Here is a 14699-nt window from a genome sequence, read left to right as displayed (position 1 = left end):
CCGTATGTAGCTGAGCACAGATGCATCACAGGGCACAGAGGAAATCAAAATCTATAGTAAATGTTTGAATCCGAGTGGGTATGGACCAGTCCCAGCTGTCGATGAGTTACCGAAGTCAGATGAATCTGAATAGCGTATATATATATAAATCTGTAAGGAAGAACAACCGCTCTCCTGGCTTTCTGCAAACTATGCAAAAATTAATTATTCAAGAGGGCTTTTCAGCACAGGTTGCACTGTGCAAAATTCCTTGACGAGAGACTGTGGTCTATACTGCTTTGTTTAGCTCATTGTACCTAGGATCCCATTTATGTAATTTCTGTACTGCTTAATGTGTCACATGCTATGCTTCAGTTCTTCAGCCTTCTAAAATCCTAATGCATTAGTAATTGAATGTCCCATTTTGTTGATTGTACTGACTCACTGTGTGTAATCCACCTTGAGAAAGGTGGACTATAAATGTCATAAATTAATACATCTGTAGTGAGCTAACCATCTCAGATCCTCACTGAGTCCAAATCTCATAGTTTCAAATCTACACATGAAGTCCAGTTCAGCACCTTCTTGCTGGAATTTCCCTCTGAATTCTGCTGAAGTTGTACAATTATGTCCAGCAGGAAGTTCCCTCAGTGTTTTCTGAATATGTTACATTTTCCTTGCATCCTCCCAAAGTCCACGACAAGGACTTTTGACCCAATGTGCCTTGCAAGCTCATTGCTCCCTTTAAGCTATGGAGTCCTGTGAGCAAAAATTCTACTTTGTGAGCTACTGGCATTAAAGTTGTGAACAAGTGATTTGGTTACTGCATTCTTAGTTTGCTCTGGAGCCATCCTTCCTGAGCTAAGGCAAAAATGTGTGAGCCAGAGGCTAAAAAACTGTGAGCTAGCTCACACTAACTCAGCTTAGAGGGAACACTGCTCGGAACTCACTTCCCAGGCACAGGGGAGCCCAATTTGGATCAAGACTCTGGCATATGGACAAGGGAGACTTAAGCCTCCTGTCCCCCGCTGCCAGTTTCCTGACCTGAAACAGCCTTGGGGAGCAGCTGTTTGTCCCACTGGGGAAACTTACATGTAACCATCCGTGCATGTAACTTTCACCTAAAGGCAAATAGCAGTCCTTGGGGCCATTTCAGGATGGGGGAGCAATTTGAATCGGACCACCACACGTCTGGGAATTGAGTCTCAAGCATGGAACTTGCAAGGCACTTCCAATCAAAAGTCCTCGTGGCGGAATTGGGGAGGATGCAAGGGAGATGTAACCTCTGGCTAGGGCCTTGGTGTTTCCATTGTTAGTGTCTGCTTTGTGCTCCATTTATTCTGTTGGGTAGAGACAGTCCAGTTTGCCCATGGTAAATGACAGGAGGATGTTGTGGGTGTATGTATGTGGTATTACGCATGTGTCAGGGGAAAGGAAAGAAAGCAAAAGTGAAGCTTGACTGGGATGAATGTGAGCAAGTGCGGCTACATGATTTTGGGCTTTGTCACTGTTGGGGGTGAAGAATGGGGTAAAATGTGGAAGTGGGAGATGTCATTGCCCTTTTGTCACAAGACTGGCGTCAAGGAACATGAAACTAGCATTTCCGATCTGTAAACTGTTGGAAACAAATAATATTCCGGCAGCTACCTGATAATTCCTGTTTCCGGCACCTGTTGTGACAAGGGGGAAATATTTGATTCTTGGAATAGGCTTTAGACTTGCTGACTTGCATTGGTGTCGGCAAGGGATAGGAATGTTTCCTTACTTCATTCCTCAGTGTCTGGGAGAACTGTGAAAGAGACCCCTTTATTTAAATAACATGCTCACAGTCACTTTTGAGCACTGTGTTCTGTGTGTCAGAGCAGGTTCTCATGTTTAAATTGCCGCTAGTAAAGGTAAAGGTTCCCTTGCTCGAAAGCCAGTCGAGTCTGACTCTAGGGTTGCGGTGCTCATCTCCGTTTCAAAGCCGAAGAGCCAGAGCTGTCCAAAGACGTTTCCGTCGTCATGTGGCCGGCATGACTAAACACCAAGGCGCACGGAAGGCTGTTACCTTCCCACCGAAGTCCTTTGCATGTTAGGCCACACACCCCTAACGTAGCCAATCCTAATGAGTTTCTGCTGTTGGGTGTGGCCTGTTATGCTAATGAGTTCCTGCTGGGCGTGGCCAACTTGGGAGCCAGCTGGAACTCCGTTCCTATGCGTTCCTGCCCAAAAATAGCCCTGGATACACCAATGAGGTGTGAAATGTTCTCTCTAAGAAGACTCTTCCTTGATGAACTCTCTTGCACATAAGGACAGAGTTCTTATTGTTGAATCTTTCAAAGATTTTGGATTTTTATTCAAGAAGTAACAAAGATTGTAACTTTTCCATGCGATTCAACTACAATTTTTCACATGTTCTATGTAATGCACTGTTTCTTTAAATATAAAATAAATTCGTAAGAATTGTTAATTAAGCAGGTTATCATGGTTTATTCTCTTTTGGTGCATGTGGTCCTGTGATTCTCTCTCTTTGTTTGTTCCATCACAGTCACTTTTGAGCATGTATTCTCCAAACCAGGTAGCATCCCTAAATCAAGGATTAATGATATATGGCCTTATACAGTTTTAACGTTTTTGCAATAGAAACTAGAGTTGCCAACTCTGGGTTCAGAAATACTTGGAGATCTGAGGGGGAAGCCTGGGAGAGAGGGGTTTAGGGAGGGGGTGGACCTCGGTAGGGTGTAATGCCATGCAGTCGACCAAAGCAGCCGTTTTCGCCAGGAGAAGTGGAACAGATCTTTTAAACAAACAAATAAATAAGCATTTTATATAGTCTGGAGATCAGTTGTAAATCCAGGCAATCTCCAGCTCCCACCTGGGGGTTGGCAATCGTAAGTAAAGTCATCTGATGATTATAGAACGTGAGAATCTGTCACATACTCAAGATGTGTAACCAATGCATGTTCATAGGCATTTCCAGGGATTCAGGAAACTATAAATCGATGTCTTAGGTTCAACACAATGTGACTTTGGTTAAGAGGTTAGAAACTGGCTGCCCGAGTAGACCCATCCATTTATTTGTCCTCTATCACAAATTTCCCTTTCCTGACTTAGCAGTGGTTACCCATTGTTTGGGCACCAACATGAATGAAAACATATGAATGCTGTTGGCTGTTCCTTTTCACCACTTACCAGGGCTTTTAGGCAGAATCCAAAGCCAGTTAAAAATTCTGATTTAACCAGGGACCAGTTTAGCCTTCAGCACTAACATGAAACTGGGTTAAAAAACACTTCTGCCGTGGGTTAAAATGGGAAGGGGATTCCGATCGGGGGGGGGGAGAGGCATGCTGAGCCCTCACTTCTGTTCTACCTTTCCCGACATAAGATTGTGTGTATGATGACATCACCACACACCCATTTGTGAGAACACAGTGACTGCTTTGCTGGACCTGACCAAGGTGTCATCTTATTCAGCATCCTGGGGCAGACAGTATCCAGCTATGCGCCTCTAGGAAGCTCTCAAGCAGGTTATGAAGATGGCAGCTGTCCCTTGAATTTCTACGAAGAGAGCGTATGTAATATTGGCTCTCTGTAATCACCTTCCAGAGGGGAGCATGTACGGCAAGTGAACAAACGCATCAGGCATCCACTCCACTACACCCATTATCTCCCTGGACTTTTCCTTCTCGTTTTCCTCCTTCAGGTATAATCACATGTTTGCCTGAAACCACAAGCGCTACTATGTGAGGCTGGCATGCGAGAGCTCCAGCTCGTAGATTTGATTTAATTGTGAATGGTCGAGTGAATAATCCAAGCTCAGCGTCAAGCCTGATTGCATGCAGGCCGCTTACCCAGACTCCTCGGTGGTGCGATCACCTTCTGTCGAGGAGCGTCTCCCAAGCAGTTCCCATTAATGCGGAAACACAAGAGAGGCTCTGCAGTATGCTTGCTAAATGAGGGAATTTTGTCAATCTGGTTGCAGAGGCCATTAAAGTGGTTCATGATACACACTGCCCCTCGCTCAGAGGTAAAAACTGGGGTGCACGTCACCTTGTTTTATTCTGCCCCAGTTCTGGCTCTCCTGGCTTGCAGCTGAAATACATTTGGTCTTCTGTCCTATGCTTTCTCCTAGATCTGGCCCACGTTGCCGTCCTCGCAGTGTGGTGTCTATAAGAGTTATGTCCTGGAAAACTAGGCTCCTCCGACAAACGTGCAGGCAGCCTCGCTTCTGTGCAATCCTCCTAGGGTTTTCTTTTAGCCTTTGCACGTTCCTGTCAGACTCCAGTAGCAAATGTGTCTCAGATTCATGCTGCAAGTCCAGTGTAATCAAGCGCTCACCAAAAAAAGCCTTAAAATCCAGGTGAAAAATAAGCTGACTTGGGGATATCTCTCTTTATTGTTCAGAGAACCGGCAAAGGGCCTAACTGTGTGTTACTGGCATATATGTTTCCCCAAAATCCTCATACCTGCTTTTCCAAGGTGGTGGGGGGGATAAAGTATGTGCACACACTCAGCTTCTTCATTGTAACTCATTTTCCCACCCTCACTGTTCCCCCCCCCCAGGAAAAACAGCTGCCAGGTTTTTCACTCACATGTAGTCCAGGTGGATCCCAAGGCAATGGCAAGGAAGGTAGTGGAAAACAAATAACCCAGACAAGCCCTTGTTCATGATTAGGTCTGTTATTTAGCTGAATCCTGCATGTACAGTCATATAAATCTGGGTATTGGAGGCAGGGGGCAAACAAAGGATGATAATAGCCAGTTTGGTGTAGTGGTTAAGTGTGCAGACTCTAATCTGGGAGAACTGGGTTTGATTCCCCACTCCTCCACTTGCACCTGGCTGGATGACCTTGGGCAAGCCCTAGTTCTGGCACAGCTGTTCTTGAAAAAGGGCAGTTTCTGTCAGAGCTCTCTCAGCCCCACCTACCTCACAGGGTGTCTGTTGTGGGGAGGGGGAGGGGGAGGAGTTTGTAAGCCGCTCTGAGACACCTTTGGGTAGTGAAGGGCAGAGTATAAATCCAATCTCTTCTTCTCCTTCTCTAATGATGTTAAATATTCACATAGTACTTCAGAATACTCACAATACCTCACATACGTTATCTCAATAATCCTTAATAGGTTTGTAAAGTAAGGCAGGATTATTATCTTCATGAATCATGATACAGTGCAGAACTGAAGTAGAGAATATATACAAGAAGTTGCTTTCTACTGAATGAGACCATTGGCCTGCCAAGGACTGGCAGCAGCTCTCCGGGTTATCAGGTGTTTTCCACACCACCAACTAGTTGATTCTTTTAACTGGAAATGCTGGGGATTGAACCTGGGATGTTCTGTGTGCAAAGCAGATGCTCTGCCACTGAGCCACAGCCCCACTCCTGGTGGCTTGTAGAAGGCTGACTGGTGAGTTCATGACTGAGATTTGAGCCTGGGATGTCCCGTTCACATTCTTAGCCAGTATATTAACTCTTAGGGCACAACTAGACAATATGGCCTCGACAGGGACAAACCTGGTGGTCCCACAGTCATTTTGCTTTAGAAGTTCTGTTGCTTTAAAAATGCTGCTGGAGGGACAGGTGATCATGCTGGGGACTGTGGTGTGGGGAGAGCTGCTGTTCCTCCCTGCCATTTTCAAGAGGCCCCCTGGGAGCCCTCCCTCCCTCTGTAATGTGGGCCTGAGCAGTATCACACACACACCCCCATCAGCATTTCTAAAACATGAGAAATCCTGAGTTGTCCTGAGGTTTTCTCCGGTGACATTGTGTCCTTAGAATCTGTTTATAAGGACCTTTCTTTGAGTCTGGCTGTCAGTTTGGTGTAGTGGTTAAGTGCGCGGACTCTAATCTGGGAGAACCGGGTTTGATTCCCCACTCCTCCACTTGCAGCTGCTGGGTGACCTTGGGCAAGCCATAGTTCTGTCAGAGCTGTTCTCTCAAGGACAGTTCTTGAATGAGCTCTCAGCCCCAGCAACCTCACAGGGTGGCTGTTGTGGGGAGGGGAAGGGAAAGGAGTTTGTAAGCCGCTCTGAGTGAAGGGCGGGGTATAAATCCAATCTCCTCCTCCTCCTTCTTTTTCTCCTCCTGGACTGTTTAGTCACTGTGTACATTAAGTTGCAAACTGAAAGCTGAGAGGGAAGTGAAAGTGAATAGTGTATTATTGGAACCTGAAACTGTCTGGGAGAAAACCCACATGTCCCTTCCACTTAGGAACTGAGTAAGGTAAATAGCATTGCTTTCTCCAGCTTAGGGGAGACATCAATATGCTTGGGACATCAGCAGCTGTTATACCGGTCCTCACTTTTACTTCAGACATAACTTGCATGCCTTGCAACCAACACACCTCACACTAAGAAAAGGAGCCAAGACCGCCATACCGAACAGATTTGGGAGAAAAGGGTCAAGAATGAGAATGATGTCAAGTGGTGAGCAGCTGCTGTCTGGAAGAAACTGATAACAGGCAATGTGTTGTCAGCTTGGTGTAACTTCTTTGTGGTAGGATTGTTGTGCCTTTGAGAGCCGCCTGTAAAATTAAGCTGATGAGGCAAAGTTTTTTCCCCATCACCATGCCTTTTCCATGCCTGGAACACCTTCACTTTCGAAATGTTGCATTTCCGGTGGCTGTTAAAGGCGCAGGAGAAATGTTAGGAAAATGGTTAGCAGCCTTAAAAAATTGAAAGGCTTAAAAAATTAACAGAGGTTAAGAACAATCTAGTTGAGAGATTGAGGGAGATGGAAACTGTACAGAATTTTTGAGGAAACTATTTTAAAAGTACACGGCATATTGTTAGAACTTTAAAGTGTCCAGAGTAATGAAAAGTTATGATAGGAATAAAGCAGAACTGTTTTAGGGTAAGATAAAATTTAGCAGTCCTTATTGCATGTGATATGTAAGATGTGATGAGTTATATGGATGGGGCCTACTTTTTGATGTAATGATGTCCAGGCTAGAATTACCGTGGAGTATGATTCCTTTCTAATAACTCTATAGCAGTAAGAATTCCACAAGGTGTAACTTTTCTTGTTATTGAAGTAGTATGAGAGGAGAAGCTGCATCTGGAAAAGTTCCCTGTTTTGTTCAACTGTTTACCATATTGATGGATTGTGTCAGGGAACCGAGTGTGCTAGATCTGTAGCATTAGGCTAGGGATTTTTTGAGATACCTTTAGTAGTGCAAAAATCACAGTGAGAAGTTTAAAGGCTGATATTTTCCCTTGTTTGGACACCATTCCTCATTAACATTTTATTGGTAGGATTAAAACAATAAAACAAATATAACAATAAAAATATACATAAAGGTCATAAGAACTTTTCTTGGATTGTCTCAGGGAACCGAGTGTGCTAGATCTGTAGCATTAGGCTAGGGATTTTTCAAGAGACCTGTAGTAGTGCAAAAATCACAATGAGAAGTTTAAGGGTTGGTATTTTCCCTTGTTTGGACACCATTAGCCATCACTTTTCCCTCCCTGGAGGTTTTAGGGACAAGACAGATCAGACCATTGGAAGTTTTGTGAATAAGGAGAGAGAGAGAGAGAGATCGAGAGAGAGAGATCTTCCTTTTAAAAACAAGCATATAGGGCTCTGATTTGGATCAGGGTTTTAGTGTCAGGGGGTGGATTCAAGCTTCCCCCACTGTGCTGTTTTCCCAATCTACAATGGCTCCATGGACCTGCACTTTAGGGAAACATTCTGAACCTGAGTCAGAACCTGAATTAGATGCCTATTAAGGTTCCCTTTCTTAAGCTGACCTACTTTTAGCCTAGAGCTTCCCAGGCAGTAATCCACTTATCAGGTGAGAAATTCTGCAGCAACCACTCCCAAAGTCGTGGCTTTGCAGAACAGAAAAGCAAAAGGATGGAGTAGGGGGAGACACTTCTTCAGAAGCAAAATCACTGGAAGGTTACCCAAGGGAGAGCTTCTTTCAGTGGTTTCCATCACCTCCCAGTTGGAATGTGAAACCTGCACATTTAGGCCAAGGTTTTTGCTGTGCCTACCAAAGGTAAATCTCCCAGTTGTGCAGCCTTCAATGGGAGATTAACTCATCCTTACTCTGTCTCCCTTTTTGTTGCTAAGGAGTGATCAGCTACTCCTGGCCTTGTTAGAAGGAGGAGGTGAATAGTTGGGCAAAGAAAAAATAATACGATGACCTATGACCTCTCAACTAAAAGTTCAGAAAAGGGCAACTAGAATGATAAAAGGGTTGGAACACTTTCCCTATGAAGAAAGGTTAAAATGTTTGGGACTCTATAGCTTGGAGAAATGACGACTGAGGGGTGACGCAATTGAGGTTTATAAGCTTATGTGTGGGATAGAGCAGATAGACAAAAAAGTACTTTTCTCCCTTTCTCACAATACAAGAAGTCGTGGGCACTCAATGAAATTGCTGAGCAGTCGGGTTAGAATGGATAAAAGGAAGTACTTCTTCACCCAAAGAGTGATTAACACATGGAATTCACTACCACAGGAGGTGGCGGCGGCTACAAGCATGGACAGCTTCAAGAGGGAATTAGATAAACATATGGAGCAGAGGTCCATCAGTGGCTATTAGCCACAAGGTATAGATAGGAACTCACAGACTGGGGCAGGTGAGGCACTGTATTCTTGGTGCTTGGGGGGGACAACAGTGGGAGGGCTTCTAGTATCCTGGCCCCACTGCGGGACCTCCTGATGGCACCTGGTATTTTTGGTCACTGTGTGACAGAGCATTGGACTGGATGGGCCATTGGCCTGATCCAACATTGGCTTCTCTTATGTTCTTATCATTTTGTTTCCACTTGTGACTTAAATTTCTTGCCTTACATAAGGGATCAGGCACCATTTTATATATCAATTTAGAAGTGCAGACTTCTTGAATGCCTTCCATGTCCAGCATGGCACATGAAGCCCTCTCTGAGCCTATGCACAGTAGAAAGGGGGGGGAACACTGGGTCGATGCATATGTGGTCAATGCCAGCTTTGTTGTGATGTAGGCACGGGCTTCTCTTGTGCCACGTTTTTCTGAGAACTACCCTTTTTCTATTTTGACAAGCGAGTCCTGAACCAAGAGCAGGAGATGGGGTGATGAATGCAGAAGTATGGAGGGCGGGAGGCACAAACCTCCTGGAATGCCTGAGCAAGCCCCAATTAGACTCATAGGAACTGCGTAACAGGAAAAGCTGTGTTCCTTGTTCAGTGTCCCAACTCCCATCCACTTCAATTGGGCTTGTGAAGGAGAACATTCCCAGTCAGCTGCACCCAGGGCAGTGTTTAAATCTGTGGGTTTTTGATTTGTTGCCAGACCGTCTGTGTGGCACAGGCCCTTGTCACAGCTATGAAGTGAATAGAAGCTAAAGGCTTTGGGAGAATCAGTCATCATGCATGTCAGTCAGTCCTTTAAAATCCATGAGGGTTAAGGCTTTCAGGTTGCTTGTATGGTGGTTCTGAAGAAAGAGGCGTTGCATTGTCCACGTCCCAGTCCTTACTTGGCTCTCGGAAATCCAGCTAAGGCATTGGGCTTGTGAAGGAGAACATTCCCAGTCAGCTGCACCCAGGGCAGTGTTTAAATCTGTGGGTTTTTTATTTATTGCGAGACCGTCAGTGTGGCACAGGCCCTTGACACAGCTATGGAGTGAATAGAAGCTAAAGGCTTTGGGAGAATCATTCATCATGAGTGTCGGTCAGTCCTTTAAAATCCATGAGGGTGGAGGCTTTCAGGTTGTTTGTATGGCAGTTCTAAAGAAACCTATCGATGGACGTCCATGTCCCAGTCCTTACTTGGCTTTCAGAAATCCAGCTAAGGTGATACTGGGATCCAGTCAGGCTCACGTACCATTCCCCGTTATGACAGGGAGAAGACAAAAAGCATTTCCTCACCAAGCTTCACACGTGGAAGGGAGCTGGGCCTGGGGAAGTGTGTGTATTGATAGGGCACCTCTTGCCATGGACTGAAGGTGATCCTCATTTCCACTTTCTTAATTGCCGGCACTTCCTCAAAACTTCCTCTTCCAACATGCCTGTTCTTAAATTGAGGCCCCTGTCAGTGGTGCGCTTTAACTGGCTTCTTCATTGCAGGTCACAGTTGCACTTCAAGCTGAAGAGCCAAGCTCGTCTCTCTGAAATATGGATAGCATCTTGCATGGAGGAGGTCTGTGAGAGCAGCACGAACCCTGAGAAGTCCTTCGTTTTAGGATGGCCCACCACCAACTGTGTTGCTAACTTCAGGTACAAGGTGTTCTTTACGCTGATTGCCCCTTGGATGTGTCTCTCCAGCTGAGACAAAATTCTACAGTGACTTGGGTGCACTCTCCGTCCTTTTAAACCGAAGAGAGTTTTAAAGTATTTTCTATATGCAGTTCTAAATTCTAACACCCATCCAAACAATGTACATTAATGAAAACAGGAATGTTCATGCTAATGCTTCTTTCTCAGGGATCATTGGGCCATTGTATACTGCACATATGCATCTCTTTCATACTAGAGTAGATGTCATCGCTTCTCACGAAGAATTTCTGTAACAGCTTGTAATTTGGTGACTAGCCTATGATCATTCTGTGCAGGAGATGCCTAGCTGCCGTAACAAAAACGATAATTTCTTGGGAAGATGATTTGAAACCAGCATGAGTCTTACAGTGCCATCTTAAGTGGCTATAGCCGTCTGTCAACCTCGAAGGATGTGTTTAGGATTTGCCCTGTTTAGCGTGCCATAAGACCATTGTGAGAATTGTGACTACTGTTTTCACAAAAGTGCTTTACAAACATTTTAAACAAGTAAACTTTTCAGATCGCTAAAGTGATGCCGTCTGCAGCAGAAAATAGAAGGGGTTTTTCCCCCTTATAAATTTTGAAAAACATTAAGGCAGTGTTTTTCTTACTGCAAAATGGCTTAAATTAAAATATGGTAAACATTTATTTGAAAACTGAAACCATAAGTTTTCACAGAATGAATGTTTGTACCTGCCTCCTTATTCTTTGCATTGAAGATCTGTGGAGGGCCAGGCGTGATATTGCCAATATTGCCCTGTAGTCTCATCATAATCTAGAAAAAAAGGTACACCAACTGTCACATTTTTACCATTACACTGGGATAGCAGGGGGTCGTGGACATCATGAAAGACACTCATTTTGCCAAGATATTTTGGCAGGGTAATGAAACAATTGCCTGGATACTGAATATCTTAATACAAAATGCAATATAATCACTTAATTTCTGCATGACCTAACCTGAGCTTGGATCCCACTTAGATTTCAGCAGACATAAGGGGGGGGAGGATTTTGGCCAGTTCCCACCCCCATCACACAGTAGACCCACTTCCCCTCTCTAAGCTGTTCTAACGGGTTGCCTGAACCACAGGAGCAGCACTTCAGCAAAAATTGCCCTCCTACTTAGAAGTGTAGGTAGGATTCAGTGCCTGGATGACAACTACTTTGCATCGGCTGATTCTCATGTCTCATTTATTTTTTTGCCAAAAACGTTTGATCAAAAGGGGTTTAAATGTCTAGGATGCAACCCACAATCTATTTAGGAATGCCATTGAGCTCAGCATGATGGCATTAGGGTAAGTAGGTGGCATGGCAATAACTTGCTCCTGCTTTTATCTGAACTCCTCCTGTGTCAATGAAGAGGAATCATTGAATGGATGCACGTGCCTGCCTGCCTGCCTGCCTGCCTTTTGTTCATTCTGAAGCAATCTGACTTATAAATGGGATGGCATTTTTGATATTACATAGGCAGAGCTATTCACTGTGGGAGGTAAAAGAGGGCTTGAGAAGATTTTTACAAGAGTTGTTTTGGGGTATTTAATTACACAAGAATCTGGTTAGCAAAGAGATTAAAAAAAGAATGTCCAAATATTTACGAAGTGCATGCTGTGAGAAGCCACTGACACTTTCTTAAATATCCTCTTTGAATCTTGGGGAGTCTTTGAAACTCTTCCTGAAAGGCGAAAACATACAAAGGGAAGAGATGCAGCCTTTGACTGGTGGGGTCTTGCAAAGTTCATGGCCAGTTCAAGGCCGCCTCTGCCTATCCCAGCTTTCTAAGCTAGTTTTCAATGGGGGGGGGGCAACTCAGTTCTGAATTGCATCAGTGCTAAAAAATTTCATGAATTTGGGCAATGCAGTGCGACTTCGAGATGTGTACTCTACTGGTCTCTCTTGCATACCAAATTCATGGATTACATGATACTTTTGTTATACTTCACAAACTACTTTTAACCACTAAAATTCACATACATGTTTTTGTTTGGTTTGGTTGTATGCAGAAGCCTTCATTCTTGCCCATTTGTAGTAATCCACCCCCCACCCACGCCGGCCAATACATAATATATATTACTACAACACGCCACTTACATACTACTCCCATACATACGCAACAGTCACATACATAGTCCATGCTTAATCTTGTTTTTGCTTAATCTTGTTTTTGGTTAACCGCTTCCTGCTAGCTGCACATAGCCCTGTCTGTCCTTAGGCCTTATCAGGTGGCAGACAATGCTCCCTCTAAGCTGTGGAGTCTTGTGAGCAAAAATTCTACTTTGTTAGCTACTAGCATTAAAGTTGTGAGCGAGCAATTTGGCTACTGCATAAATTAGTTCGCTCTGAGTAATCCTTCCTGAGCTAAAACAAAAATCTGTGAGCTGGAGGCTAAAAAACTGTGAGCTAGCTCACACTAACTCAGCTTAGAGGGAACACTGGTGGCAGATTTTTAAATTTCCAAGCAACTGGAATATTCATAAACATTCTCAGCAGTGCTTAGTCAACAGCAGGGTAGGTTTCTTTCAAGCAACTGAATCAAGAGCTCATACACCCCAAAGCTGTCGAGTGGCACCTCTTGGTCTAACCCAAGATTGTGCCAGCATAAGCGTGGTTTGCTTTAGTTAGGCTTAATGGTGCCACGATATCTGTTTTCTTTTGGCATGGCAAGAAACCAAAGGTTAGTGATCTTTTAAAAAATGCATTCTGAATGTACCTCTTCATTTTTTCCCTCTTTTGGTATGTTTATCTGGGGGATAGATTGGTAAAAATATTGATTTTTCTACACATCTGTATTCTAATTTGATATCTGAAGCATTCACCTCCTCCCAGCCATAGTGAGCATTCTAATATATTGGCCAAAGCTGGATTTTACTTGTAAGTGGATATATAGATAATATTATTATGTTGCATTACTACTATGTGAACCTTGTTTTTAATGTTTCAGTTCCACCGAGCAGAAAGAGAAGTGGCTCACTTTGCTTCAAAGGTACTTCTGTCCTGCTATATTATCCATGATAGAAACAGGCAATCTCAAGCCTCATCTATCTGATCTATATCTAGCCAGTTCTTTATTGTGGATTTATCTCTGGAATTTCCTGTGCTGCATTGAGTCTAAGTGTGGTTAATTTGGGGTTTTGAAAAACCGAATTGGTTAAGATTTATAACTCTGAATTAGAAGAACTGGCATCGGGCTTGAATAATGGAGTCAGATCCAAACTTTATTGAGTAAGATTTTGGCTGGCACCATGAAACTCAGCTATTCAGAGTCTTTTGTGTGCAAAGGGTACCTCATGGAAAGAATTTTAAGGGGCCGTCTAAACAGACCACTGTAACCACTTCTGCTGTGGAAAGAGCCCACATAGAACATTCTCTTGCCAGCAGAGACTGAAATACCTGCACTTTGTATTATTTGGAATTTGCTATATAATTGCAACGACTGCAGGCATTTGAAAACCAGCTCTATTTCTGTTTATTTTGACAGCCGAATCAGTGAAGAGAAGGCAAAGGACTATCCCAAAAGCATTCCCTTGAAGATCATTGCAAAAGATCTTGGAAACTGTGCATACGTAAGTGTCCCTCAGCTTCTGATTGAGCAAGGAGGGTGTCAAAACATAACAATTATCCTTGTTCTTTGGCAAGAATGTTACCAATGTGAAAATTCATTTATGTTGTGCTGTGAACATACAAATGTTGCAGGATATCCCGTGTTTAACGTGAGCCCCCTAATTTGCCTTTTCTTCATTCTCTTAACATAAAGCCCTAACTGGTTTGGGACCAGGATCCCTAAAGGACTGCCTGCTTCCGTGTGAGAGCCTGCCCATCAGCTGAAGTCTGTGGCCTGTGGGCCTTGCTGTTTTGATGTCGCCAGTAATATTATGATGTCAGTTCTTGTGTAAACTGGAGGTGAAGCCATCGTGTTGCTGACAACTTTCTAGCATTTGGCAATGCTCTGTAGTTTAACCATAGAGTTTTGCTGAATGTTAGAGCATTACCATGATAACTTCACTTCTGGATCATGTTGTAAGTGACATCATGGCACTGAGGGTGTCACTGATTCCCCCTTCCCCATTTCTCCCTGCACTTCCCCCACCTGTCTGAGCAATGGTGGGTAGAGCCAGCAGGGGGCAGGACGTCTTCCACTGAAGTGGGAACTTGGTCTCCCTGTCAGAGATCCTGCTCCATATGCCCCCAAGTATTTTCATTGTAAGCCCCCCCCCACCCAGAACCAAATACTGGCTAGGCATATTAATTTATCTGAAACAGTTTTATCCTGCCATATCTTCTTGGACTCAAGGCAGTGAACAAGGTAGTCCCCAAGCTGCAAGGCAAAAGTTAAATTTAAAACAGATTAAAACACACAAAAGCATTTATACAATACACACACACAAGAATTAGAACAAACAGGTTCAGTAAGTGCACAGCCAAACCTGCTGGAAAAATTTTTTTACCCCCAAGAGGACTGCCTCACATGCCTTCTTCAGTTTAGGAAAGGAATGCACCCTCCTCACCCAT

The 14699-nt window shown here is 43.9% G+C and overlaps 1 protein-coding gene across 1 annotated transcript in view; it reads left to right on the top strand.

Annotated features, from left to right (window-relative positions):
- Nucleotides 1-14699, top strand: part of ARHGAP20 (Rho GTPase activating protein 20) — a 129363-nt gene that overhangs the window by 78135 nt on the left and 36529 nt on the right. Inside the window, exons 4-6 of the mRNA XM_015429488.1 lie at nucleotides 10005-10154; nucleotides 13132-13173; nucleotides 13669-13753. Of these exons, the coding sequence (XP_015284974.1) occupies nucleotides 10005-10154; nucleotides 13132-13173; nucleotides 13669-13753 (277 nt within the window). The remainder of the gene's footprint in view (nucleotides 1-10004; nucleotides 10155-13131; nucleotides 13174-13668; nucleotides 13754-14699) is intronic.

This window comes from Gekko japonicus, unplaced genomic scaffold, assembly GCF_001447785.1.
Source record: "Gekko japonicus isolate JY-2015 unplaced genomic scaffold, Gekko_japonicus_V1.1 scaffold237, whole genome shotgun sequence".
Lineage (NCBI taxonomy): Eukaryota > Metazoa > Chordata > Lepidosauria > Squamata > Gekkonidae > Gekko > Gekko japonicus.
This window is presented reverse-complemented; position numbering and strand designations above follow the sequence as displayed.